A 24,302-nucleotide genomic window follows, 5' to 3' on the forward strand; every position below is an offset into this window, starting at 1 on the left:
AAAGACTTTCTATATACTGAAACAATTGTGCAACTTAAATTTATTGAACAACGTCGGGTTCGGGGGATATTTAAACGTTTACAAAATAATGCAGAATGGATAGTTTGATGCTTCCAGAGGAGGAGAAAAGTGAAAGGTCTAGGTTAAAAAAGAGGGAGTCGTCAATTATAAAAAAACATAATAAATTTTCAAAAGGAGAACGGAGGACTGAACCGTGAGGGAAAATCGAAGAAAATTTAGAAAATGGGAAAAGTCGAGATATTGTACAAAAACAAGGCAGAACAAAAAATGAAGATTCGAAGAAATCATCAGTTAATTTTCGAAGCATTACTATAGAGTGCATCGACAACCTCTCCCATTGCATGAATTGTATCCAGAGCAGTTTGGTACGCCTCATCGGGAACAGCAATTTCAAATACAATAAGCATTCCCTCGCCTTGATCAAGAGATCCCGAAAGTTTTTGATCGAGAATCATTTGGGACAACTTCTTTTCGACCTGAAAGTTTTATAAGTTTGTGTAAAAATTAACAACTTTTTTGCATTTATATTTAAAAAACAATATTTTTGGTTCTTACCTTTGATCTATCAATTCCAATCTGTTGAGCAACATGTTCAATTTGAACGAATGAGTATGGCTCAATAATACGGCACAGATCTTTTTCAAGCATTCGTTCACTCAAAGAATGGAAATGTTTTCGGACAACTGGATCCATTTGAAGTTCCTGTGGGAAAGAACCGAATGCAACTTGGAAATCCTTAAGAGATCTCTTTTGTGCAGCTGCGGCGATCGCCTTCATCGCATCCAAATCAGAACCATTGTATTTAAGAGCAAGTTTTGCGGACAGAAGACTGTTCACCTCATCTGGAAGGTCAAGCATCACCTGAAAAATTTAATATAGGATTTAAATATAATAGTAATTATTTTTGAGTATTACCTTGCACAGAAGCATATACTTAAGAGCGGTGAGGGCGGACACTTTTTCATCAACCGAATCGTATCCCTCAAATGCTTCGTAAAAGTATGAGAAAGCTGTCTTGAAGTCCTTCTCGTCGGCAGCGTGAAGAATTCCCGATTGAAGATCGAGAGCTGCTTGCATGCGAGGATTCACATAGATTGCGTTGGCAGTTGTACGAGCACCAGTGAGAGAAGCACGAGCACGACCAATATTGGAAAGATTATAGTACGCTTTGCTTTCCTCAAGTTCGACTTCCACGAGAACGTCCTTATCGTCGACTTTTTTCAGTTCACGAATCAAATCGGCAGCTGAAAAGTAGATTATCAGTTATTTTCAAATATTACAGCGAAATATATTACCAAGTGGAAGAGCCTGAGTGTATCTTTGAAGATCATTATAGAGGCGAACAAGACGAGCAGTGAGTGTTTGACGGAGGAAAGTGCGATTTTGCTCGGTGGCCCATTGAATACATTCTTTAACGAGTCCAACCTGAAAATAGTTGGGTTTATATTTGAAGCTTATTATTCTGCTCACCTTAATATCTCCATCTTGATCATCAATTTTAAGACATAGATCAACAAGATCTCTGACAAGTTTTGCAGCCTTTGCCTTTCCCAATGACACCAAAAATGGCCTCGTTTGTTCAATCATATTTCGGAGCTCTTCAGTTTGCTTATTTTGAGCCAAAATATTTCCCAATTCCATGATCGAATCTTCTTTCTTCTTGATATCATCGTCCCCAGATGCTGGTGATTTTACTTCAATTTGGGACAAATTGGAAAATTCTGAAATATGGAAAAGGACTCACCGAGATTGGTGAGGTGACGAATGACGTTTTGGTCGTTTTGATGTGGAAGTGAAGTCATTGTATCCATAATGGTTCCTCCAGACATTTCAGGTGCTGAAATTAAGATTTTAATTGCAGTAAAAAGTATTGAATTTTATGGGGTTATTCAAGTAATGTAGCAAAATGTATTAAAATACATTTGTGACGTCACAAATGTATTTAAATACATGTTTTTGTTTACTTGAATACAGCTGTGACGTAACTTTTCTACACTTTTTAATTTTCCGACACTACTTGAATAACCCCATTAAAAATGAAATAACGGAATGGAAATTGTCGGAGCCTCAGAAATCAATAAGTGCTTGCGGAAAACACACCAACTGATTATATCATTTTAAAATATGATAATTATCATTTAATTGATCAATTATCAAAATATAAACGGATAAAACATTAGAAAACTGGTAAGAAACAGAGAGTAAGACAATGACGATGACAATTCCCGCCAGCGTATTTTTCCCGGTGTGGTACGGTACACAAATGGTGTTTGCGGACTTGAAGGTGACGCGAAAATGCACAGAACAGAAAATTCAACAAAATGTTGTTTAAAATACAAATAAAGCTTATTTTTTTCGGGTTGATTAAAAAAATTCGAGTTTATTAAAAATTTACTTTCTCGTAACAATATGTTCTTCGTTGTGGTTAAATTGCACTGATAAAGACCAATAAGGTCAAGCCGCCAGTTTAACTGAAAACGGGGAGCCCTGAAAATAAAGAGTTGTTTTCGAACACCAGCATCGGGGAGCTGACTATGAGCAAATAGCGGGCTCGTATGTAAAAGAGCGGTTAGCACGTGAATTTTTGAGAGTCCTCTTGGGGGAAAAGTGGTGAATTTTAAAATGCTGTGTGGAGATCCAAAAAAAAATCAATGCAGGCATGCATGAAAAACAGGTTGATCAAAAACTTATTCTTTTTTGGAATACAAAATTGACTTTAAAACACCAAGTGCAAATAAATAATATTGAATTAACTCTTTTTCACTTTCAAGAGGTAAAGTTCAGTTTTTCAATAAAAAACGTACCTTTTCCAATATTATTAGTGTCTTCTCGTGAACTCGTTTCTCTCATTAGGACGAAAAGTTGTGTCAATTAAAATAATTTTTTGAAGCAGCTTCGAGGATGTCAAAACTTCAATGTAGATTTCTTTCATATATTTCTGAGCAGCTGACTCTCATTTTCAACTAAAAAACAACTAGTTATTTGGCACATGTTCTGGGTCTCGCCACGACTTATCCCCAAGATCCAATACATTCGTTTCAGAGAAATCTCACTTGATCCCTCGAAATGTTTGTCGTTCCTCGTCGTCTGTCATCTTTTTTATCACTAGGTAATTGATAAATTAAATGATTGTATCATCTCACACTCTAACCGTCTGGTGTCTTTTCATCTCACACGATATATGTATTTCTCTTATCATCTGTTTCTATTTCCTACGGTCATTCGGTCATATTCAGTTCACGAATATCGTCACTTGGCACGTAGATCATACGTTATGGAGACACCATCTATTGATATTCAAAGTGAGTTTATAATAATTTTTTACCAATAATTCTTGATTTTTCAGACATTCGGGCAAAATATCTAAACTCTCATGATCCATATCTACTCGAATCAAAGTTACCAACCACGTCACCATTCGAACTTTTTGATATCTGGTTTCGTAACGTCGCTTCACAATCTGACTTAACATTCGAAGAAATCAATGCAGTATCCTTATCCACCGTCGGAAAGTGAGCATATTACATTCAAAATGGAGAAAAAAACCTAGAAAGTATTAATTCAGAGATCTTCGTCCATCATCCAGAATGGTTCTTCTGAAAGCGTACACACCAACTGGCTTCTCGTTTTACACAAATTATACTAGCCGCAAAGGAAATCAATTGGAAGAGAATCCGAATGCCGCGATGCTCTTTTATTGGCCTAAAGTCAATCGTCAGGTATAATTTTCAACTGCTGAAAATTTGAAATCGAGATTATTTAATTTCAGATTCGAGTTGAAGGTGTTGTTGAGAAGCTTCCAGATGAGATGGCCGTCGCTTATTGGAATTCTAGACCAGTAGCAAGTCGAATCGGATCAAAATCAAGTGATCAATCAAAAGTGGTTCCCGATAGAGAATTCTTAGAATCCAAAAAAGTTGCACTGACAGAGTTATCTGTACGGGAAGGAGCTCAAGCAATCACGAAACCAGAATCCTGGGGTGGATATCATTTGATTCCTCGATATTTTGAATTCTGGCAAGGACAATCGGATCGTCTTCACGATAGAATAGTATTCGAAAGAGATGTTGATGTGTGGCTTCTCAAGAGGCTTTCACCATAATTCCATTCACTTCTATAGTTAAAGTTCGTGTAGATAAAAATTAAAAATATTTTCCTTGAGAAATACGTCGTATTTATTTATGAATTAGACCATAAAATTTTTTCTTACCAACGGAATTACTTCAACAAAAAATTACAAGTTAAAATGAATCAAATTAATCACAATGTATCCTGTTATATTCTTAATCACTTGTGAATTAGTTCTCGAATTATAATTTAAAGAATATGTATTTGATTCTTTAATGATCATTTTCATTTCCGAGTTATTTCAAATCAAAATGTCAATTGAAAATTTCAATTTGAAATAATAGCCCATAGAAAGGTAGGCTATCATTTTCCGAGGTTTGAATAACTTCAAGAACACCGCTTTTGAAGTTGTATTTTTTAGAGAAGAATATAGAATTAAAAATGCTAATAAATTGCAAAATTGTATTATTTACAGAAACAAAAATAAATGGTACATGATATTTTGAGAAAAACAGGGGAATGTTTCAAGAAATAATATTGGGACGAATATTGAGATTACACGAGTATTTAAAATACATGAATTGACTCGCAAAATGGGGAATTGATATACAAAGTGATAGCTTAAGTGAACTTGAGATAATCTGGTACGTAAGTAAATATATAATAATTATTATGCTGAAAGTGATAATTTTCTGGTTTTCTACGAACTTTTACAGTAAGCTTATCTGGAAGGCCTTCAATTTAAACCGACTTCGGTGCAGCATCTGCTGGATTCGTATCTTCTGGAGTTTTTCGTGTAGTAGATACAACCAGAGGTGACGATGTTTGGTTTGGCGATGGACACGGGAGAATAGTGTAGATTCGACGCATTTCTGAACCCAGAAGTCCTTGCTCTTTGATTTCCAGATATTTTCGGTACAGCTTCAGTGCATATCTCGCATCAACCACCGAGTCGTGAGCTTCCATTTGTATAGTTTCGCCTGAAAAATTTATATTTAAAATCTGAACCGAGCTAGACAAGCGAAGTTAAAGGAAAGGCCTCACCAAGAATCTCCTTAACCAGAAACTGCAATGATAACATTCTCTGGGTGCCAAGACGCATCAGAGTCACTGTGTCGATTATCTGTGATTCTGCCACCTGAAAATTAGCTTTTTAGCTAGAACTTTGCAAAAACAATCTTACATGCACATTGAGCACTGTGAAATCATTATGCAGAGCGTGTCCTACAAATGTGACTCCTCGTTGAATCAAAACATGCATTCGTAGAAGAAGCCGCTTGTGGGTTGTCAAGTATTTCTCGGAAGTCGTTGGACACAGATCAGCTTTCACGATTCCACTGAAAAAAAGTGAATAAAGATTGAATTCGAAATAAGTGAAGCATACCTAAACTTCGTGAGATAGTCGACAACTTCTACGTCATCAGTGAGCTTCACGTGATCGTCGAATATGATCCTTTCGCCTGTCGAGTCGACACAGGAGGCTCGACCAACTGCTCTCATCTGCACGGTTTTTCCGTCGAATTCAAGTAGATCGGTCTGTAAATTGAATTTTTTTTTACTAAATTCCGGATTTTTAAATATAGGGTATTCGAAACTTAGTTACTTACCTTAATCTTTATAAACTCTGCATCCAAACCGACTAATTCCTTCTCTTTCGGCAGCTCTTCCAATGATTGAACGGCCAATGACGTCATCCCGTTGCTCGCCAAATTTTCTTCCGCGAGGAACAAATCATTGGAAATAATATCCTCACTCGTTTTCACATCGAAGTTCTTCTTTTTATAAGCCAAAAGCGCGGGAAGTTTCCATCTTCCGTCTATGTGCCTTGCTTCATGATCATGCAATCGGCTCACTAGCTGCTCATTGATTAAAGTCCAGGACGATGAAATAACGGGACTTTCTCTCAACAATGTAACTGGATGAGTCCAATTTACATCGTTTTCTCCATTACCAACAGCATGAATCATCGCATCAAGCTCATAAATCACAGCAGACGGCTCATCATAGTCTGGGAGATCCGAAACATCAGACAAACGAACAATCCCCTCGCAAAGTTGAGCAGCGATTCTGGATGGAATGTAGTGTGCCCACTCTGGTAAATCCACGTCTTCAAGAAGTTTTGTCTGTTCTGCAGGCCAATCGACGAGTCCATGAACAAACTTGCATGTTTTCCTAAATTATCAAGATATTTTAATATGAACAGAATTACAAATTGAATTACTTGTTGCGACAATCCGTTCCAAATCTGCAATTTTTCTTCTCAGAAGGTGACTCTGGCACCGTTCCTAATGCAGAACTTCGATTGCCTCCTGGTTTTCGTTCAAAGAGAGATAATTGCCGACGCCAAAACTCAACAAATCCATTCGATGAAGCGTTTGTGTCAATTAGAAGAACGGGGGAGAGCTCCCGAACTTTTCTCTTACACTCCATTCGGCTCTGAAATTTGAATTGTTTATTTAATTTTTAAAAAAATGGACAAACCATCTGCTTGCAGTCTTCACACTCAATTTCTCCAGAATCATCTCCGATATGCAATGACTTTTCAATAAGTTGGCAAAGCGATGCTTGATAAACTGGAGCATAGTTTAGTTTGAGAAGATGATCCGTGACAGATTCTTGCTGCTGGAGTCCCCGACAACGAATACATCGGAGATGACGATCGAACTTTGAGCAAATTGAACCCGAAGCATCTGAACAACGAAATTTGAACAAAAAACGTTGGAAATTGTTTTATGTTCAAAAATACCTGTTCGAGCGACATCATCGATCACTGTCTTGATGATTTGCTGTGTAGCACTCAATACTCCTCCAGCCTTCAAGCTAACTCCATTTCGTGCAAGAGCCCAAGCCAAATTGTTTGTCAGCATTCCACTGTTGTCCCCAATTTTTGATGAAAATGCAGTGAAGAGAAAGTGAAGCTCGCAGGTGATACATGAGTCTTCTGTGCAGATATGACGTAAAACGATGCTACGAATTGGTGACAACGAGTATGCAACTTGGACAAGAGTGTTAGCCACTAGATTCATTCCATGTGTTGACTGCATTGTTACATGTCGAATGATGTTCCACGTGTATGTCTCTTGCGTCTCGTCTTGAGAGTTTCCACGTCTAGCCGGTACTTGATTGACAATTAGAGGGCGCTTCTTGTACAGTTTTGAAACTTTAATTCTCTTCATTTCCTGTGGAGCTTCTTCCTTAGATCCATGATCGTTGGATGCTTCAATCAGTTCCTCCTGCTCGAAAAAGTAAGGAACAATATTGTGGCGCTTCAGCTTCGAATTAATTCGGGGATTTTTTATTTGTGACAAATAATGAATCGATTTTACATTCGTCTGTTCAGTAGGAGGCTTTCGTCGCCTGAAAAAATAAGAATACTATAGAAAACTTTGAAAAAAAATTACCTATACACAATTTGCGTCAATTCTGTCGGCCAATCACTAACAAGTGGTTCTTGTGAAAATCCTAGAGGAATCGAACCAAACGTTTGTGTAGTGTCGTCGATAGCGAATGAGAGAGGTGGCTGGACCTGAAAAAAGAAACATATTCAAAAAACTTTTCCAATATAAAATATTTAAAAGATTATACCGGTGGTGCGGCGAAAACCGTCTCCTTTGAGTTTTCATTAACTTGTGGCTGATCTCGATCGGCGAAAACGTTGACTATTCCTAAAGGAGAAATTATATTTTTCAAACGCATTCTGAACAACATACCACAGTGATTTCCGACGGCAATGAAATTTTTATTCGATGAAAAATCGAATGCCGATATTAAAGACGTCTCGATAGGGAATTCGGCACTATTTCCATTTGAATTCAAATCAAACATTTTGACACCGGCAGGATGATTCGACCAAGTTGCAGTCTGGCCAGGCTGATTGTACATCGTTTGATATGTAACACAGACGCGTTCACAGTAAGACGGCATAAATCTTGCGAACTGTGGTAGATAGGGCATTCCAATCGGACTCAACGCCTTGTACATTCGGAGATCGTAAACTTTTATGAACTGATCCATGTTCTTTAGACGACTGAAAATTCTAAATTTTAGAGACATGTTATTCTTGAACAACTAACTTCATTGAAACTCCGCATGTGATCAACTTGTTGCCTTGTACATCAAAATCTAGAACTTGGTCCTGATGACAGTCTAGTGTGTGGATCGTTTCGCAATTTTTCGAGTTTTTCACAAAAACCTGAAAGTAATAACTTGAATCTTGCAATTTTCTTAAATTTCAGCAACTAACGTTTCCTCTCGTGTCAGCGGTGAACGTGTTTGTGCCATTATATCTGATAATAATGGCATTTTCCGATGCCTTCAGTTCAGTGGTTCGAATTTCTTTCTCTTTCACAAAATCATAGTGAATCAGCTTCTCTTGAAATCCTCCCATTATAAACGTTGACGTTCCGGGCATGTGACAAGAAGCTGCCATTTTTGTCATTGATGGTGATCTAGAAGAGTATAACTTCAATTATGAGTTGATTTTCTTCTACTTACGTAAACTTCGCCACTGGAATTCCTTGCCGCGTCGTTGCGCGCAGCATTGTATCACTCAATGTGAAAATCAAACTTTCAGTAGGCTCTAGACTGTGAACCCCGCTAATGTTCGATACGACGAACGCGGAATAACGTGTGAAGTGGTTGGTGGGTAGCAGAGATGTCACTTTTCCCTGAAATTATTTATAGGTGATTGTTACACAGATATATTAGATGAAACGAACCGTAGAAGATCCTATCCAAAATAAATCTTCATGTGGGTCAAATTTTACACATGATACAGTATTTTCAGTGGTCGTGTTGATATTGATCGGCGCCACAAATCGCCACTGAAAAAACGTTTAAAGAAATCAAAATGAATAAAAGTAAATCTGAATACCTCATTTCCTTGGTTAGTAGTTGCCGACGCCATGTTTATTAAAACAGATGTAGGAATGGCACAGATTATGAATGATTAGTATTATTCTGAAAAAAATATTGTTTTCGTGAAGTGAAAAGGTTTTAAAAGCGAAGAGAGAGAGAGAGAGAGAGAGAGAGAGAGAGAGAGAGAGAGAGAGAGAGAGAGAGAGAGAGAGAGAGAGAGAGAGAGAGAGAGAGAGAGAGAGAGGAGAGAGAGAGAGAGAGAGAGAGAGAGAGAGAGAGAGAGAGAGAGAGAGTTTCAGCGTAGTTGGCGTGAAAAATAGGTAACGAAGAGATTTACAAAACTCAACTCAATTTTAACATTTGGTGATTTAAATTCAAGAGAAAAGTTAAATTTGTGCATGTGATGATAAGTGTATATTTACGGTAAACATGAGGCGCTAGCGAAAGAACGGAGTGTCGTAAAAGAAAACACGCGGGAGACTCGATTATTAAAACAAGCAAACGAACCATGCTTCTTGAAAAACTATATTTTTGAATACATTGAATAAAAAGCAAATTGAATTAGATAAAGTGCAAGTAAATGTAAAATGGCGTTCTCAAATTTTTCGAAATAAAAAATTCACGTAGAGCAACCAGAAAAATCCAAAGTATTTGGAAATGATAAATTTGGCAAAAATATTTGGTAATTTGAAAAACGTTTGATGGTAAAAGATAAAATTTAGAGACATTTTGTTATGGTCTCTTTGAGATCTTCACACCGTTTGATTTGAGTTGATATTGAAATTTCTTGTTTGTTTCTTTCTCTCTCTGAATACGAGCCACAGAGATCAAACACGTTAATTGGCGGACTCTTCACAGTTTGACCTCGGAGATCAAGCTGTAAGAGGACTGCCTAAATATACGTGGTCAATTCCTATTCCTGAGAGGTAATCCCAAAAATCGGGAGCTAAGGAATGGTTTTTCGAAAATCTACAATAAATTGCAAGACTACGAACATAAAATATGTATTGTTTGTGCAACACCAAGGGAGAGTGAGAGTAAACATTTATATTCAGGAAAAAATGATTGAAAACTCAGTGAATGGAAGTTGTATACTGCACACTGGGAAGAAAGTCAGTGAAACTTATTTCTTCAAATTTGGTATCGATTAAAAAAAAATTTCATTTTCTTCCAAACTAATAAAGTGTTATTGTTGAACCTAACAAGATTTCGTTGTTTGTTGATAATTTGATATCTGTACAGACTGTACTGATTGATAGCTGAAACTTTATTTCCTGTGCTTTGTAATTTATGAACTTGTCAATACCCAGTCACTGAACGGATACAAAAGAAGTGCTCATCTCTCCGATCGTTCGGGTGGGTGCTCTTTGTTTCCTCCGCCTCGTCGTTCATTCATTTATATTATTATGCAAATAAGCTTCTCCTAATTCTGCACTCACTTCACCTTTCCTCGGTCGTTTCACTATATTCTATACTATCCATTTATCATTTCTACAACTACTTTTTAACTTAAGATGACGCAGAAACTATCAGAAAATGAAGAGAAGGATGACACTGGTTACTATACACCGAAGAATATATTGAATCCTGCTATGTTCCGGTTCGTTTTCCCAATTTTGTAAATCAATGTACTAAATTGATCTAATCAGGCTGGCGGAGATAACTCGTGCCTTAAGCGAAGTTAATATGGAAGTTGAAAAGGAAAAGCTGTTTGATGATAGAAGACATACTATAAATGTGGACCAGTTCACCCGAGAAGAAATTGATATCAACGAAAGAAACAATGAATCTCCAGATGCTATCGAAATTTTAGATCGAAGGTGAGGAGCAAGCTCAATCGAATACCAAATATTACTTCCAGATCTGAGAAGCAACACTGCAAATGGACCACGAAGCTGAAGAACAACGAGGACACAATAGCCAAAGTCTTGATTATTTGCCTCATTATATCTATCACTTTATTAATGTTAATGCTGATTTTCTGGAGTTGAGTTAACAGAGATGAACGTTGTTTATCAGTTTTCAATGTTTATTTATTTCATAACCCATTAAAAAGTAAAGAGTTGATAATTTATTCAAAAATCAACAAGATAAACTCAACAATGAAGATTTACTTCTTCTTTGGTGCAGCCTTTTGGGCGGACTTGGTGACCTTTCCAGAGGATCCATCAGACTTCTCAACGGACTTGATAACTCCGACAGCGACGGTTTGTCTCATGTCACGAACGGCGAAACGTCCGAGTGGAGCGTAGTCGGTGAAGGATTCAACACAAAGTGGCTTGGTTGGGATGAGCTCGACGATTCCAGCATCTCCAGACTTGAGGAACTTTGGGAAGTCCTCAACCTTCTTACCGGTACGACGGTCAACCTGAAAAACAAATTGGTACATAAACGAAACAATAAGACAAATAAGTTACCTTCTCCTTAAGCTCGTTGAACTTGCAGGCGATGTGAGCGGTGTGGCAATCGAGAACTGGAGTGTATCCGTTGGAGATCTGTCCTGGATGGTTCATGATGATGACCTGGGCGTGGAAGGTGCGAGCCTCCTTGGCTGGGTCTTGCTTGGAGTCGGAGCAGACGGATCCACGACGAATATCCTTGACGGAGACGTTCTTGACGTTGAATCCAACGTTGTCTCCTGGGACGGCCTCTGGAAGAGATTCGTGATGCATCTCAACGGACTTGACTTCAGTGGTGACGTTTTGTGGAGCGAAGGTAACGACCATTCCTGGCTTGATGATTCCGGTCTCAACACGTCCGACTGGAACAGTTCCGATTCCTCCGATCTTGTACACATCCTGGAGTGGGAGACGGAGTGGTCGGTCAGTTGGGCGTTGTGGTGGAATGATGGAGTCGAGAGCCTCGAGGAGGGTCTTTCCGGAAGCGTTTCCTTCCTTGCGCTCAACGGCCCATCCCTTGAACCATGGCATGTTGGAGGAGACCTCAAGCATGTTGTCTCCGTTGAATCCAGAGATTGGGACGAATGGAACAGCCTTTGGATTGTATCCGATCTTCTTGATGAATCCAGAAACCTCGTTGGTGATCTCGGTGAAACGGGCCTCAGAGAATGGTGGCTCGGTGGAGTCCATCTTGTTGCAGGCAACGATGAGTTGCTTGACTCCAAGGGTCTGGGCAAGAAGAGCGTGCTCGCGAGTTTGTCCGTTCTTGGAGATTCCGGCCTCGAATTCTCCAGTTCCGCAAGCGACGACCAAGACGGCGCAATCGGCCTGGGATGTTCCTGCAATTAAAGTTTTATAAACGAGCTAAAAATTTAACAAAGTCGTACCAGTGATCATGTTCTTGATGAAATCACGATGTCCTGGGGCATCGATGATGGTGATGTAGTACTTGGCAGTCTCGAACTTCCAGAGAGCGATATCGATGGTGATACCACGTTCACGCTCGGCCTTCAGCTTGTCGAGGACCCAAGCGTACTTGAAAGATCCCTTACCCATCTGAAAAAAATCGGGTGAGAAAATCTTTCAAACTAGTTGTTTGTACTATTTACCTCCTGAGCCTCCTTCTCGAACTTCTCGATGGTTCTCTTGTCAATTCCTCCGCACTTGTAGATCAAGTGTCCAGTTGTGGTGGACTTTCCGGAGTCGACGTGTCCGATGACGACGATGTTGATATGAACCTTTTCTTTTCCCATGGCTGCTACGGAGTGAGCAAAGTGTTTCCCAACTGAAAAAAAAACAATTTAATTTAAAAGTAAGAAGAGTGCGGACGGTAGAGAGAATAAAAGTCGAAAAAATTATCCTAGAAACTTCTAATATTTTTAAAAATTAAAAAAATATAAAAAGTGAGGTCACAAATAAGACAGTTAGAACATTTGTTGAAAGCCTAAAATAAAAATTCGACTAAACAGTGAGAACAGGAAAAACGCTGGGACTGAATGTTTGACCTCATTATAAATTCATAAAATTTAAATTTCCTAATCTGGATAAAAACAAAGATAAAAACAAAATAAACCAACAAAAAACCAACATGATTAGTCAGATGACCAGAAAACTCACGTTAATTTCACAAGGCCCAAAAAAATCTCTCCCCCTCTCGTTGCTGCCTGCACATCTAACTCCTAGCACGAAAATGTACCGTACACCATTTCAAACACTCTCGGCGGGAGTGTTGCATACTTTTTCTCTCTGGCAGTTTATTTTCAATAAATTCTTCATTTTTATATTGTATAATGTCTTTATTTTATGAAAAATTCATTAATTTAACAGAAACAATGGAAGAACCAATGGAAGTTGACAATAAAAGACCAAAGGTGCTCACCTGGACAGAAAAATAGTTAGTTTTTTGTTTTTCGATTTGCAAAGTAAATTCAAATTTTCAGTCGTCCAAAAACGCTAGACGATATTGCATACCAGGATGAAGTCGTCACAATGCTGAAAGGAGCGCTTCAAGGAAGAGACGTATTGCTTAAAAAATTATTCAAACTAATCGTTTTAATTTTTCAGTTACCACATCTTTTGTTCTATGGACCACCAGGTACTGGTAAGACGTCAGCAGCTCTTGCATTTTGCCGCCAACTCTTCCCAAAAAATATTTTCCAGTAAGTGAAATACTGGGTGATAATTTTTTCCAATAATTATATTTTCAGCGATAGGGTTCTTGATTTGAATGCATCGGACGAGCGTGGTATTGCAGTTGTTCGTCAAAAAGTAAGATTGCCACTGATTTTTAATTAATTAAGAATTCCATAATTATAAAAACGTTTCCTGTTTAGATTCAATCCTTCTCCAAGTCATCTTTGGGCCACAGCCATAGGGAAGATGTTCTCAAATTGAAAATTATCATACTTGATGAAGTTGATGCGATGACCCGAGAAGCACAAGCAGCAATGCGCAGAGTTATTGAAGATTTTTCCAAAACTACTCGCTTCATTCTCATCTGCAACTATGTTTCCCGATTGATTCCTCCAGTTGTGAGCCGTTGTGCCAAGTTCCGATTCAAATCACTTCCAGCCGAGATTCAAGTTCAAAGGTGAAATTTCAAAATTAAGTGTTTTTTATAACTTTCGGTGTTTTTAGATTGAGAACAATTTGTGATGCAGAAGGAACTCCCATGAGTGATGATGAACTGAAACAAGTTATGGAATATTCAGAAGGTGATTTGAGACGAGCTGTATGTACACTTCAGTCATTGGCTCCAATTTTGAAAAGTGTTAGTTGTTTTTTCTATAAATATTGTGTAAAAATAGTACTTTATATTTCCAGGGCGATGACAATGCTCGAAATTGCTATCTCCGTGGTTCTTCGGACAGTTTACTCATTTCAAACGTTTGCAAATCAATCCTGACTGCTGATGTTCCCCAAATAATTGCATTGACAAAGGATATCACAAAATCGTGCACTGGTGTTGCTTTCATTCGTCGTTGTTTCCAACAGTTGATGGATGAAGATGTTATCAATGACGAGAATATTGGAGTAATGGGGAAACTGGTTGCGGTTGGTGGAAGATGAATACATAAATAGAAATGAAAGTTCAATTTCAGACTTGCGAAAAGCGAATTTTGGATGGATGTGATTTGGAAAACAATCTCCTCGACTTTCTGCTCACTCTTCGTGAAACTATCCAATGATAAATTAACACAATACGGTTTCAATTTGCCCATTGATTTCTCAACTTCAAAATTCACGTGTACTATATATAAATTTTAACATTCTATAAACAATAGTTTTGTGCTCAAATTTCGACAAAACATTGAGATTATTATATTTTTTTGAAGGTACAATTCGGCTTAGGTTTTTTTTCAGTTGAATACAAAATATCGAATAGGATAGTTTGGAATAAATAACTACTAGTTCCCTCCCAACTATTTTGCTCTCCGCTCAGTTTTTCACCCTCTGTCGCCCATCGATTTTCGCTCCTTGAAGACTCGGCTCCCCTTCCATTTTCTAAGTAATCTCGCCCCATTGAGCAGTTTTCATTTTTGGTATGAAGCTGAAGAAGTGGAAGTATCCAATTTCAAGAGCTTTTTTGTCTCAAGCAATTTGTGTGAGAATTTGAATTGAGGCAATTTTGAATCCCATTTCATTGTGAATTTCTTTTCTACTATAGCTCTGCTTCATTTTCCATATGATTTCAATTGAAGCTTCCTGACTCTGTACTAATATTAGAGAAAGTGGGGTCAATTCGAAAGTCCACCGTCTGATCAGTACTCAAATTTGATCGAGTCAATGTGTCTCAGTGCTTATAATCCGTGTACCTGCTCCTGATCACACTTGCTCACTGTCTCTGTTTGCTCTTTTCCTGTATGTTTGTGTCCTTCTTCTTCTCCTCCTCCTGCTCCCAAAAATTCTTTCATCATTCCGCCACAACCACGGGACATTCCGTTTTCTTGTTAATCACTCCTACTGTCTGTTTTTCCAAAAAACTTTCCTCGCCATCACCGTCTGGCCGGCTTACAGCTGCTACAGCAGCAATAATGGGTAACGTGGCGACTAGAAAACGGCCCGGATGTCATCATCACATTGGAAGAAATGAGGAAAATCTAGACGACGATGAAGATGGACCAGCGAAGAAAAGATTAAGAATTGGAGAACCGCAGGCTGAAAATGAATATCAAAAGGTGACTGAGAACTGAAAAAACCTTGAAAGATCCACTTATTTTCTTTGTTTTAACTAAAAAATTATTCAAAAACTCAGACAAACCATATCATACTAACTCAGAGTAAAAAGCGGAGTTACATAATGGTAAAGCACACTAACCGCAGTTCGGTGCAAGTGTGGTTTTACTCGGAGTAACCACGCTTTACTATGCCTAGCTCATTCCTAGATCTGCCTAACTATGCCTAGCTCGGAATTGGTCTGATTGTACTTTGTCGATCTGATTTACTCTGAATAACTCTTCCTAACTATGTTTAGAGCTGCCTAACTATGACTTAATAGGAGTTAGTATGATATGGTTTGTCTGAGAAGTCATCATGATGATGCATCAGTCATTTCAAGGAAGGAAGTTTCCTCTCCAAACAGTGACTCTTCAGCTCCTTTTGAGTTCTGAAATAGGCGATATTTCCGAATTTATGGGGTTATTCAAGTAATGTAGCAAAATGTATTTAAATACATTTGTGACGTCACAAATGTATTTAAATACATGTTTTTTTTACTTGAATACATGTGTGACGTAATTTTTCTACACTTTTTAATTTTTTTTTTCCCGACACTACTTGAATAACCCCATAATTTTTGAGTCAGAAAATCAGTACCCGGTGTCGGCACGACAATTTTTTGTTAAAGGCAAAAAGGTGTGCGCCTTCAAAGGTTACTGTAGTTTCTAAAATTTTCTGCGCAGATTCTGTGAAATTATGATTTTTGAAGTCTTTCGATAAAAATATGGTTTTTTTTTCATTAAAAAATTGAATAAAACAGTAACAATAAATAAACTTTTACAAATCATATGAATCATGAGAAATACTATTTATGAAAAACACACCGTATATTTGGCCCAAAAATGTGGGCCATACTCATTTCGTGAAAAATTATCATCTGGTGTGCTTTGATGTTATAGCATGTTTTCTTAAAGAATTACACTCTAGTATCATTACTCAAAATGTTTAATTCTAAAGTCTACTTGATGTCTTCTTGATCTGATCATTACACTATCAAGAAGTATCAATTTTCTCTATACAAACATCAGACTACAGTAATCCCCCAATTCTTCAGCTCGCCTTCAAATCTCGTCTACAAAAACTGAAAAAATGTCGTCCTCACTTGAAAAGAAGAACGTATAAAGTTGAAGAAGGTACGATCTCCAGATTTGATTTCCACAATATTAAAAAAAAAGAGCATTGTTTACCTACATTTGTGAGTACATCTCAATGGCAGCCCACTTCTTAATCTTGATAATGATCCGTATTTCGGCGGGACACACTTAAGATCAATGACATCAGGTGATTTGTGATGTACTCTCTGGATTTGATAATACACAATAATGGTAATCTTGCTGATGTGAACTTCTGAAAGCCAACTTTGAAGAAAAAAAATTCTAGAGACAAAAAAAAAAGATTAAAAATTTGCAGCTGATCCCCGTCCACCAGTGCCAAGATTCATTGTAGACGATTATGGTGATTATGAAAAACGTATGTTTTGCTGTATCATGAGGTAGTCACGTGTTCCAGGAGGTTCCAGGAGGTCTTCTGGAACACGTGGCTATCACTCGAGAGGATAACGTTTTAAGATAAGTCACTGTAACATGATATTGAAGCCACACTCCCAAAAATCAAAGTTTCCATTTCCGAGGGTTTTAACAGCTTCCTAGAGTAACTGGCCTCCCAATTTTTCAGCAGAACCCACACGAAAAGAGTTCGCAATTCCCTGGTTCGAGCATCTCTTCCTACCTGAATTTCCAACTCGAAGTGTTATCAACGAGAAAAGTTTTGTGGTAGGAACTATTTTCATTCACTTATTTTTTTTTCAAAATGAAATATAATTTCAGTTAGAAAGACAGCTTGGTCGTGGTTCATTTGGTGTTGTTTATTGTGCCAGTGCAATTCATGATTCAGAGAGGAAGTTTGCTATCAAAATGCAAGAAAAAAGGGAGATCATTTCAAAACGAGCCGTTTTACAGGTCAAACGAGAAGCTAGTATACAGGTTTGCCAGCAAGACGTTACATCCGATCATTCACATTTTCAGCGTCTTCTTCCTTCTCATCCATTCATCGCCAGAACTTATTCTACGTGGCAGACACGTACTCATCTCTATTCTTTACTACAGTACCCAACTGGTTCAACTGGTGACTTGTTTTCAGTATGGAGGCAACGGGGATCTCTTTCAGAAGCTGCTATTAGGTTGATTGGAGCAGAGTTAGCATCAGCTATTGGTAATATAATAACGGTTATGTAAGAAATTCGGTGTTTTATTTTCAGATTTCCTACACCAGAATGACGTGATCTATCGAGATGTAAAACTGGAAAATGTAGTTCTAGATCAATGGGGTCACGCCTTGCTAATTGATTTTGGTTTGGCAAAAAAGCTGAAACAAGGTTCTAGTACCGGAACAATATGTGGAACATTACAATACATGTCACCTGACGTGGCATCTGGTGGAACATATTCTCATTATGTTGATTGGTGGTCATTAGGTGTACTCTTGCATATTTTATTAACTGGAATATATCCATATCCAAATTCAGAAGCCACACATCATGCTAATTTAAAGTAAGTTCACATCACAGATTTTAGAATAATCTCTTATGCTTTTCAGATTCATTGACTACAGTACTCCTATAGGATGTTCACGTGAATTCGCCAACCTTATGGATAGAGTGAGTTCAGAAACTCGGAAAAAAACGTTAATATCATTAGTTTCAGATGTTAGCAGTTTCCATAACCCATCGTTTATGCTCATTCACTGTTCTTCACGCCCATCCATTTTTCCGATCCATTGACTTTTCGAAATTGGAACAAAAAGATTACACACCTGCAGCGGAAATTGGTAACGCTGAATATGATACTTATCACAAAAGTGAGGACGCGTTGGATGATGCTTTGTTCAAGGAAAATTATGATGTGAGTTGCGGAAGAAATGTAATTTTTGCAGTATTGCCGGTTTTTTGGTAATCTGCCAAATTATTGAAAAATTGAACTTTTTGAGAAACTCGGTGCATTCTTGCATGTTTAAATTCTACAATTTTTGAATATTTATTCATCAGTTAAATATAAAACTGTGAAAATATTTTTTCGATCGACTTCCAATATTATGAAAGGTGAAAACTGAGTAATTGCCATTTTGACAGCAAATTAAAATTTCACTATCTGACCTCAAAAACTAAATATGCAAATCAAATATTATATTTCAGTTCGACCGTTTTGACTATTTCAATGATCGATTCTAATGTGATGCATATCGATTTGAGGGTTGGAATGAAAACGAGCTCTTTTTATTGCTCCGTCACTCTCTTTTACTCTGTGATAAAATACCCTGTTACCATCATCATCAATTCACTTTTCTGTATGATACGGGCGCTAATAAATATTTTACAACATGCTTGATTTCCCACAGATTTCGTTTAAACATATATCATAACCATCAAATGGGATGTTCTACATGTAGAACAAATTATACTTTCTTCCAATAAATACAGAATTAAAAATTTCCTAAATAAATATGAACTGTTTTGGGATTTTTTACACTTATTTTCAAGGCTGCGATAAGAACGGTCAAACTTTCATAAAAAATTGAAATATCTGGAAAAGTGGAGATACAAGCAGTACTCAGTAATACCCTGAAGCTTATTTTATTTCCTAGTTAGGTGTTAAATATTTCTTAAGCTAAGAATTTCGTAAATCGATTTATTTATAAATCTAGCTATGTAAACATAGTCATGGAGATATGCCTACATTCCTACGCATTCGATGCAGCTGAGGGTTTGGCAGATTTCCTTTAACTTGATGATCGTAACCTTTTCAACTCCTTCGCAAAAAAATAGGGTAACCGTAAATGCATAAATCTACCCTTATCTAGGTACCATCAAATAGCTCACGCATAAGATAGGAATCTGACAATAGTATGAAAACATTACTGAGAAGCTTACTTTCGGTCTTCAGTGTAGAAACATAAATACCTTCCTTTGGGCCGTCTACGTCTAATTTGTCGTTAGGCCGTTACTCGGTATTCAAAACGAGTTACACCCACGGTAGGCACGCAGATGGGCCTTTCCGTAACTGAGTGGAAGATACTCGATTTAGCACTTAATTTACTGTATATTTTCTGATTCAAATTCTAGACCACTATGTATTTCTTCAACTCATCAATCATTCCCCGCTTCTCACTTTAAAAAAAAAATAATAATAACAATATGGTTGAGTTGACCCAAAGCCGTAACAACAACGGTCATTTCCATCGGCTGGCTGTGTGGTCGAGGGAAGGATCCATTACAATCGCAATAAATGCGGATTCAAAGCGCAAAATCCCTGCGTCTCCCTTCAATTGTTCAATGTCTAATAGTTCTTCTGGCAGATGATACGTCCTCACAACATCTGGCCTTTCCTTCCTTCCACTGCTACAAACACACATAGCAAAGGTCATCTCCTGATGTCTCTAGGTCTCTTCGAGTAAATGAAGAGGGTCTTTCTCTGTTGTTTCGAAGGAACCGCTACGCTGACACGCGACGCACGTCAAATGTCAACTTGTCTTCGTTCGACGTCTCCCCCCAACGTCGTTTTCGTGTATATCCATCTTTTTTCGAGACGTTTTTATTCCGTTTTTGCGGAAGGGTGTTGTTTTGAGTTATTGATCCCTTTGTTTTTCGACAAGAACCGTTTGATGTAAAAGTTAATATCAAGTGACAGATCCTGATGGATCCTGTCAGATTATGGTAGGATAGTATACTTTTTATAGTGAGTGAACTGACACTAGGTTGGCAAGAGTATACCTATCTACACATTTGCTCAAACAAAAATAACCTTACTACAATAATGGGAAGCGCTAGAAATTGTGCAACCACCGACCTAACACATCTTATTTTACGCACAATTTTGGCTCCATTACGGCCTGCCCAAATATTCGTGGTATAATAGAATCTATGTCTATTCCATACATTATGGCTATACTAAAATGTCGAAATAAGATTTTGAATTCTATTTTTTTAATCAAAAGTTATTTTACTATTCAGTTTTCACTTATCAAATGTTTATCATAATAAACTATCTTCAAATCTGACTTTCTTTGAAATTTCGATCCTACCACATGAGGCAATGTATTTTTGGGAAAATTCACACCAGATCTTCCGAACACCTACTAATTCAAGGTCATTTCCTCTTCTTTGTTTCTAAATTTCTCCTTCAAAACTTTCAGTTTTTAATTCAAATTTTTAACTTTTTTTTAGAATCTAATTATTAATTTCAGAAAATGGTGGGGACACACCCAGCCAATCTCAGCGAGCTTTTAGACGCCGTCTTGAAAATAAATGAGCAAACTTTGGATGATAATGACAGTGCAAAGTGAGTTTTTTGTTTTTAGTTTTTGAGATTTGGTTTTTGAAAGAAATTCAGAAGACGAGCCATAATTTTTGGAGATCTAGAAAGTTGTTTTCAATTTTAGTAATAGTTTGTGAAAATATTCAAAAATGATAAAATTTTTGAGAACATCTCCACAGTATATTTTCCAAAACCTAAAATTTTATTTCTTTCAGAAAACAAGAGCTACAATGTCATCCCATGCGTCAAGCCCTATTCGATGTTCTCTGTGAAACAAAAGAAAAAACAGTACTGACAGTTCGTAATCAAGTGGACGAAACTCCAGAAGATCCTCAATTAATGCGACTTGATAATATGTTAGTGGCGGAAGGCGTTGCAGGACCAGATAAAGGAGGTTCATTAGGAAGTGATGCAAGTGGAGGTGATCAGGCTGATTATAGACAAAAGCTTCACCAGATTCGAGTTTTGTACAATGAAGAGCTGAGAAAGTATGAGGAGGTACGCTATTTTCAAAAGCAAAAACTCAGATCTGACTCAACATTGTTTAATTGAAATTTAGTTTTTTTTGTGAGTGTTCGCGAAAAAAAAGGTCCGAATAAAAACTAAAAATATTTTTTCAGGCTTGTAACGAATTCACGCAACACGTGAGGTCTCTGCTGAAGGATCAATCACAAGTTCGCCCAATAGCACATAAGGAAATCGAACGAATGGTTTATATAATCCAACGAAAATTCAATGGAATTCAAGTTCAACTCAAACAATCCACATGTGAGGCCGTCATGATCCTCAGAAGCAGGTTCCTTGATGCCCGCCGTAAACGGCGAAACTTTTCGAAACAAGCGACAGAAGTGCTTAATGAATATTTCTATGGACACCTCTCAAATCCATACCCATCAGAAGAAGCAAAAGAAGATCTCGCAAGGCAGTGCAATATTACAGTATCTCAGGTATCATTATAAAATTTATTCGTTTTTTTTGCATAGTACCTATCGAAGGCTCTATATAATAAGTCTTGCTCAAATTTTTTAGAATAGCTATTAATAGTTCTATTCATTTCGGACGTAATGAAACTATGAATTATTCTGAATGTTCACAACTTTGTCATATTTTTTGTGGCAGTCGAAAATGATAATGAAAATGTTTAGAAAATAATTTTTTAAAAACATTGTCACACCTTAAACTTTTTTTTCAAAATGTTCACTTTCAGGTTTCCAATTGGTTTGGAAATAAACGAATTCGCTACAAGAAAAATATGGCAAAAGCTCAAGAGGAAGCCAGTATGTATGCTGCCAAAAAGAATGCTCATGTAACATTAGGAGGTATGGCTGGAAATCCATACGGAATGCTTCCTGGTGCTGCAGCCGCTGCTGGCCTATTAAATCCCTACAATCCTATGAATATTCCCGGACAAGACACATTGCATATGGGAATGCCACCCTTTGATTTATCGGTATATAATCCACAATTGGTGAGTACTATTAGTCTTTACAGTTTCAATTTTAAATACTCTCTTTCCAGATGGCCGCAGCTCAATACCAACAACAAATGGACAATGCTGATAAAAATTCATAAATAATACTCAGCCAGTTGGTAATATTGAAATCTCAACCAATCATCCCATCTACCATCACACAATCTTGCTTTCTTCTCAATCGAATTCCCGATCAATCTCGTTCTGGTTATTCTGTTAGACCATCGACTTTTTTGTATTTTTCTTTCCAACCAGCTTGTCCTTTCTTGAATTTTTTACTTGCACAGACACACCCACCTGTTTTCAGATCTCTTCTTGGCATGAGTTTTGGAGCATTGATAATAAATTTAATTGAATTTTTTTAAAACACAATAATAACAATTTTGCAAAAAAAGGTTTCACGATATATTCAACCAAGTTCTACCGTACACTTACAGAAACTCACAAAATATTAATAATAAAAAACTGTGGCGAGAAAATTTTAAGCGTGTTGGAAAATACTCGGCTTCCAGTGAAAAACGACGTTTTCCGGTGAAATGAAAATTGCTAGTTTCCTTCTTACTATTGAGTATTCTTTTTTTTCTTTTTTTTTAAACACATATATTTTTGTCAGATGTTCTCTATTTTTTAAATTTCAACTTTTGATAAAAAAAAATTACAGGAAGTGTTTCTAATGGGATGATGCAAGTGAATTTCTCGTCATTTCTCGACAATTTTTTTGCAATGCAAGTGTGCGGAGAAATGACGAGAAATGACGTGAAATTCGCAATTTCTCCGCATTTCTCGACATCCACACATACCGTAGTTGGTGACGTTGTTGGCGGCAAATCGCGGCGAGACCCGCTGTGTCGATTTACGAGGATATAGCTAATGTTAGTTTTTCCCAATAAACTTGGTTTTTCTGTCGTTCTTGTTCAATTTTCGTGATCTTTTCGCAGTTTTTACTCTTTTTCATGTATATTTATTGAATTCAATATTGTACTTTTCAATTCTCTGCGCAGTCAAACGTCATTTTTAGTTTTATAGCTATTTTCGGTGGCTTAAAGAAAAAAAATTTTAATTTTCTTTTTCAGAGCTCGATATTGCTCCAGTCAGGATATGATTTGTTGATGTCGTCAGCGCGATGAATTCCGTCACATAAAATATGCACAAAATCGTCAATAACGATCAGAACAAGATATTGGTCATCGCGTAAGTTCAAAAAGTGAATAACTGGATTATGAATATAATTTCAGAAAGTCAAATGCTCAATCTCTGCGGAAGACTTTTCTACACTCGTGCCTTCTGAAAATGTCGCTCTCTCAGCCTTGGTCGCATAGTTTTGAAATCTGTCAAGGTATCCCAAATGGTTTTCGCTTTAGTTTCATTCTTATTAAATTATAGAACACAATACGCAGAAGCGCATCAGCTATTCACGGCTACATCGATCAATTGGACGTCTCCGTGTATTCCTAACAGATGATAACTCTATATTGAAATCAACAAATAAATTTATTAAAATGTATATTTTAGTATTTTCCACAGTTATCATGGCACAATCATACTCCTGGGCAAAAAAATACAACAGTCGATTTGGCTTGTTCATAGAAAGTCAGTACTTCCAAAATGTTCTAGCTCCGCAGGCAGCTGAAATATGAAAAACTTGTCAACTAAAAAGTTGTTAGAAATAGAATTGTCAACAAATTACATAGTGTATCTTTTTGCCATCTTGCATGGCTGAGCAGGTAGGAGCACCTAATTATGAGTCAAATATCACTAATTTTGACTGATGATATCCGTACTCTACACAGAAAACAATAAACTATTGAACCTGAATCATGTTCCATAACAAACTGAAAAAGTTTGTAGTTGACAATTTTTTGATATCTTGCTTGCCCGATGTGGGACATGACTTCGAAAAACTGTCATAGTAGGTAGATCAGTTAGAGGAATAGAGGTTTTTACAGTTTCTTAGTTTTC

The 24,302-nt window shown here is 37.2% G+C and overlaps 9 protein-coding genes and 5 non-coding genes across 17 annotated transcripts; 8 read left to right on the top strand and 6 right to left on the bottom strand.

Annotated features, from left to right (window-relative positions):
* Positions 1-27: 27 nt before the first annotated feature.
* On the bottom strand, positions 28-2,919 carry rpn-6.1 (putative 26S proteasome regulatory subunit rpn-6.1). 2 transcript variants are annotated; one of them, NM_001027450.5, is made up of 7 exons: positions 2,826-2,919; positions 1,766-1,858; positions 1,492-1,715; positions 1,317-1,446; positions 937-1,265; positions 577-882; positions 28-497 (listed from the first exon to the last, which is right to left on the bottom strand). In NM_001027450.5, the coding sequence occupies exons 1-7, from the start codon at positions 2,869-2,871 to the stop codon at positions 309-311; spliced, it is 1,317 nt and encodes a 438-aa protein (NP_001022621.1). In that variant the 5' UTR covers positions 2,872-2,919; the 3' UTR covers positions 28-308. The 2 variants fall into 2 exon arrangements, with proteins under 2 accessions (NP_001022621.1, NP_001022622.1); NM_001027451.6 differs by lacking the exon at positions 2,826-2,919.
* A 338-nt stretch (positions 2,920-3,257) lies between these two features.
* On the top strand, positions 3,258-4,225 carry F57B9.1 (Putative pyridoxamine 5'-phosphate oxidase). The gene is made up of 4 exons (NM_001382904.2): positions 3,258-3,323; positions 3,368-3,533; positions 3,587-3,740; positions 3,791-4,225. The coding sequence occupies exons 1-4, from the start codon at positions 3,296-3,298 to the stop codon at positions 4,121-4,123; spliced, it is 681 nt and encodes a 226-aa protein (NP_001370689.1). The 5' UTR covers positions 3,258-3,295; the 3' UTR covers positions 4,124-4,225.
* A 312-nt stretch (positions 4,226-4,537) lies between these two features.
* Positions 4,538-9,048, bottom strand: panl-2 (PolyA-specific ribonuclease subunit panl-2). Its single transcript, NM_066118.6, has 16 exons — positions 8,963-9,048; positions 8,808-8,912; positions 8,584-8,756; positions 8,333-8,537; positions 8,163-8,281; positions 7,800-8,116; positions 7,675-7,754; positions 7,491-7,615; positions 6,836-7,446; positions 6,571-6,779; positions 6,311-6,525; positions 5,697-6,261; positions 5,474-5,625; positions 5,273-5,426; positions 5,134-5,227; positions 4,538-5,069 (listed from the first exon to the last, which is right to left on the bottom strand). The coding sequence occupies exons 1-16, from the start codon at positions 8,993-8,995 to the stop codon at positions 4,831-4,833; spliced, it is 3,396 nt and encodes a 1,131-aa protein (NP_498519.1). The 5' UTR covers positions 8,996-9,048; the 3' UTR covers positions 4,538-4,830.
* A 142-nt stretch (positions 9,049-9,190) lies between these two features.
* F31E3.9 lies at positions 9,191-9,244 on the top strand. The gene has a single exon (NR_052417.1). It is a non-coding gene; the product is annotated as an Unclassified non-coding RNA F31E3.9 (non-coding RNA).
* On the bottom strand, positions 9,191-9,244 carry F31E3.10. The gene has a single exon (NR_052418.1). It is a non-coding gene; the product is annotated as an Unclassified non-coding RNA F31E3.10 (non-coding RNA).
* A 543-nt stretch (positions 9,245-9,787) lies between these two features.
* On the top strand, positions 9,788-9,842 carry mir-2213. Its single transcript, NR_052419.1, has one exon. It is a non-coding gene; the product is annotated as a pre-microRNA mir-2213 (primary transcript).
* A 465-nt stretch (positions 9,843-10,307) lies between these two features.
* Positions 10,308-11,020, top strand: F31E3.12 (uncharacterized protein). The gene is made up of 3 exons (NM_001268014.3): positions 10,308-10,546; positions 10,596-10,766; positions 10,808-11,020. The coding sequence occupies exons 1-3, from the start codon at positions 10,461-10,463 to the stop codon at positions 10,935-10,937; spliced, it is 387 nt and encodes a 128-aa protein (NP_001254943.1). The 5' UTR covers positions 10,308-10,460; the 3' UTR covers positions 10,938-11,020.
* On the bottom strand, positions 10,944-12,630 carry eef-1A.1 (Elongation factor 1-alpha). The gene is made up of 4 exons (NM_066119.9): positions 12,455-12,630; positions 12,233-12,401; positions 11,364-12,184; positions 10,944-11,314 (listed from the first exon to the last, which is right to left on the bottom strand). The coding sequence occupies exons 1-4, from the start codon at positions 12,596-12,598 to the stop codon at positions 11,057-11,059; spliced, it is 1,392 nt and encodes a 463-aa protein (NP_498520.1). The 5' UTR covers positions 12,599-12,630; the 3' UTR covers positions 10,944-11,056.
* A 263-nt stretch (positions 12,631-12,893) lies between these two features.
* Positions 12,894-13,003, bottom strand: mir-5549. The gene has a single exon (NR_052422.2). It is a non-coding gene; the product is annotated as a pre-microRNA mir-5549 (primary transcript).
* Positions 13,004-13,170: 167 nt separating this feature from the next.
* rfc-4 (Replication factor C subunit 4) lies at positions 13,171-14,635 on the top strand. Its single transcript, NM_066120.8, has 8 exons — positions 13,171-13,239; positions 13,286-13,364; positions 13,410-13,504; positions 13,553-13,613; positions 13,679-13,935; positions 13,983-14,115; positions 14,169-14,399; positions 14,447-14,635. Exons 1-8 carry the CDS (start codon positions 13,178-13,180, stop codon positions 14,531-14,533), a joined length of 1,005 nt encoding a protein of 334 aa, NP_498521.1. The 5' UTR covers positions 13,171-13,177; the 3' UTR covers positions 14,534-14,635.
* Positions 14,636-14,899: 264 nt separating this feature from the next.
* On the top strand, positions 14,900-18,943 carry F31E3.2 (Putative serine/threonine-protein kinase F31E3.2). Of its 3 annotated transcripts, NM_001027386.6 has the most exons (10): positions 14,900-15,523; positions 16,618-16,696; positions 16,974-17,033; positions 17,238-17,335; positions 17,390-17,545; positions 17,588-17,774; positions 17,821-18,112; positions 18,159-18,219; positions 18,266-18,463; positions 18,754-18,943. In NM_001027386.6, the coding sequence occupies exons 1-10, from the start codon at positions 15,380-15,382 to the stop codon at positions 18,787-18,789; spliced, it is 1,311 nt and encodes a 436-aa protein (NP_001022557.1). In that variant the 5' UTR covers positions 14,900-15,379; the 3' UTR covers positions 18,790-18,943. The 3 variants fall into 3 exon arrangements, with proteins under 3 accessions (NP_001022557.1, NP_498522.3, NP_001022558.1); NM_066121.6 differs by having other exon boundaries at positions 15,256-15,523; positions 18,266-18,938; NM_001027387.4 differs by having other exon boundaries at positions 15,261-15,523; positions 16,974-17,335; positions 18,754-18,939.
* A 1,858-nt stretch (positions 18,944-20,801) lies between these two features.
* Positions 20,802-22,703, top strand: ceh-20 (Homeobox protein ceh-20). The gene is made up of 5 exons (NM_001027384.7): positions 20,802-20,896; positions 21,088-21,370; positions 21,493-21,819; positions 22,080-22,340; positions 22,391-22,703. The coding sequence occupies exons 1-5, from the start codon at positions 20,805-20,807 to the stop codon at positions 22,442-22,444; spliced, it is 1,017 nt and encodes a 338-aa protein (NP_001022555.1). The 5' UTR covers positions 20,802-20,804; the 3' UTR covers positions 22,445-22,703.
* F31E3.8 lies at positions 22,473-22,606 on the bottom strand. The gene has a single exon (NR_052423.1). It is a non-coding gene; the product is annotated as an Unclassified non-coding RNA F31E3.8 (non-coding RNA).
* A 713-nt stretch (positions 22,704-23,416) lies between the features above and the next one.
* Positions 23,417-23,980, top strand: F31E3.6 (uncharacterized protein; the record flags this gene model as incomplete). Its single annotated transcript, NM_066125.7, has 3 exons — positions 23,417-23,534; positions 23,579-23,679; positions 23,727-23,980. Exons 1-3 carry the CDS (start codon positions 23,488-23,490, stop codon positions 23,978-23,980), a joined length of 402 nt encoding a protein of 133 aa, NP_498526.1. The 5' UTR covers positions 23,417-23,487.
* Between the last annotated feature and the right edge of the window lie 322 nt (positions 23,981-24,302).

The sequence above is a fragment of the Caenorhabditis elegans genome, chromosome III, assembly GCF_000002985.6.
Source record: "Caenorhabditis elegans chromosome III".
Lineage (NCBI taxonomy): Eukaryota > Metazoa > Nematoda > Chromadorea > Rhabditida > Rhabditidae > Caenorhabditis > Caenorhabditis elegans.

What these genes read in the sequence shown, in the direction of transcription:
- rpn-6.1 (NM_001027450.5), bottom strand. Translation starts at nt 2,871, where the DNA reads ATGAGAGAAACGAGTTCACGAGAAGACACTAATAATATTGGAAAAG. An exon ending in CACTAATAATATTGGAAAAG is followed by an intron (nt 1,859 to 2,825) that starts GTACGTTTTTTA and finishes TCTTAATTTCAG; the next exon opens with CACCTGAAATGTCTGGAGGA. An exon ending in TTGGAATTGATAGATCAAAG is followed by an intron (nt 498 to 576) that starts GTAAGAACCAAA and finishes TAAAACTTTCAG; the next exon opens with GTCGAAAAGAAGTTGTCCCA.
- F57B9.1 (NM_001382904.2), top strand. Translation starts at nt 3,296, where the DNA reads ATGGAGACACCATCTATTGATATTCAAA. An exon ending in TCCTTATCCACCGTCGGAAA is followed by an intron (nt 3,534 to 3,586) that starts GTGAGCATATTA and finishes GTATTAATTCAG; the next exon opens with AGATCTTCGTCCATCATCCA. An exon ending in GGCCTAAAGTCAATCGTCAG is followed by an intron (nt 3,741 to 3,790) that starts GTATAATTTTCA and finishes ATTTAATTTCAG; the next exon opens with ATTCGAGTTGAAGGTGTTGT.
- panl-2 (NM_066118.6), bottom strand. Translation starts at nt 8,995, where the DNA reads ATGGCGTCGGCAACTACTAACCAAGGAAATGAG. An exon ending in CCGCTGACACGAGAGGAAAC is followed by an intron (nt 8,282 to 8,332) that starts GTTAGTTGCTGA and finishes TATTACTTTCAG; the next exon opens with GTTTTTGTGAAAAACTCGAA. An exon ending in CAGAGTTTATAAAGATTAAG is followed by an intron (nt 5,626 to 5,696) that starts GTAAGTAACTAA and finishes TTCAATTTACAG; the next exon opens with ACCGATCTACTTGAATTCGA.
- F31E3.12 (NM_001268014.3), top strand. Translation starts at nt 10,461, where the DNA reads ATGACGCAGAAACTATCAGAAAATGAAGAGAAGGATGACACTGGTTAC. An exon ending in TTGAATCCTGCTATGTTCCG is followed by an intron (nt 10,547 to 10,595) that starts GTTCGTTTTCCC and finishes TGATCTAATCAG; the next exon opens with GCTGGCGGAGATAACTCGTG. An exon ending in ATCGAAATTTTAGATCGAAG is followed by an intron (nt 10,767 to 10,807) that starts GTGAGGAGCAAG and finishes TATTACTTCCAG; the next exon opens with ATCTGAGAAGCAACACTGCA.
- eef-1A.1 (NM_066119.9), bottom strand. Translation starts at nt 12,598, where the DNA reads ATGGGAAAAGAAAAGGTTCATATCAACATCGTCGTCATCGGACACGTC. An exon ending in TCGAGAAGGAGGCTCAGGAG is followed by an intron (nt 12,402 to 12,454) that starts GTAAATAGTACA and finishes GATTTTTTTCAG; the next exon opens with ATGGGTAAGGGATCTTTCAA. An exon ending in TCAACGAGCTTAAGGAGAAG is followed by an intron (nt 11,315 to 11,363) that starts GTAACTTATTTG and finishes TTTGTTTTTCAG; the next exon opens with GTTGACCGTCGTACCGGTAA.
- rfc-4 (NM_066120.8), top strand. Translation starts at nt 13,178, where the DNA reads ATGGAAGAACCAATGGAAGTTGACAATAAAAGACCAAAGGTGCTCACC. An exon ending in TTGCAGTTGTTCGTCAAAAA is followed by an intron (nt 13,614 to 13,678) that starts GTAAGATTGCCA and finishes TTTCCTGTTTAG; the next exon opens with ATTCAATCCTTCTCCAAGTC. An exon ending in TGGCTCCAATTTTGAAAAGT is followed by an intron (nt 14,116 to 14,168) that starts GTTAGTTGTTTT and finishes TTATATTTCCAG; the next exon opens with GGCGATGACAATGCTCGAAA.
- F31E3.2 (NM_066121.6), top strand. Translation starts at nt 15,380, where the DNA reads ATGGGTAACGTGGCGACTAGAAAACGGCCCGGATGTCATCATCACATT. An exon ending in AACGTATAAAGTTGAAGAAG is followed by an intron (nt 16,697 to 16,973) that starts GTACGATCTCCA and finishes AAAAATTTGCAG; the next exon opens with CTGATCCCCGTCCACCAGTG. An exon ending in TCAACGAGAAAAGTTTTGTG is followed by an intron (nt 17,336 to 17,389) that starts GTAGGAACTATT and finishes ATATAATTTCAG; the next exon opens with TTAGAAAGACAGCTTGGTCG.
- ceh-20 (NM_001027384.7), top strand. Translation starts at nt 20,805, where the DNA reads ATGGTGGGGACACACCCAGCCAATCTCAGCGAGCTTTTAGACGCCGTC. An exon ending in GATGATAATGACAGTGCAAA is followed by an intron (nt 20,897 to 21,087) that starts GTGAGTTTTTTG and finishes TATTTCTTTCAG; the next exon opens with AAAACAAGAGCTACAATGTC. An exon ending in CGGTATATAATCCACAATTG is followed by an intron (nt 22,341 to 22,390) that starts GTGAGTACTATT and finishes CTCTCTTTCCAG; the next exon opens with ATGGCCGCAGCTCAATACCA.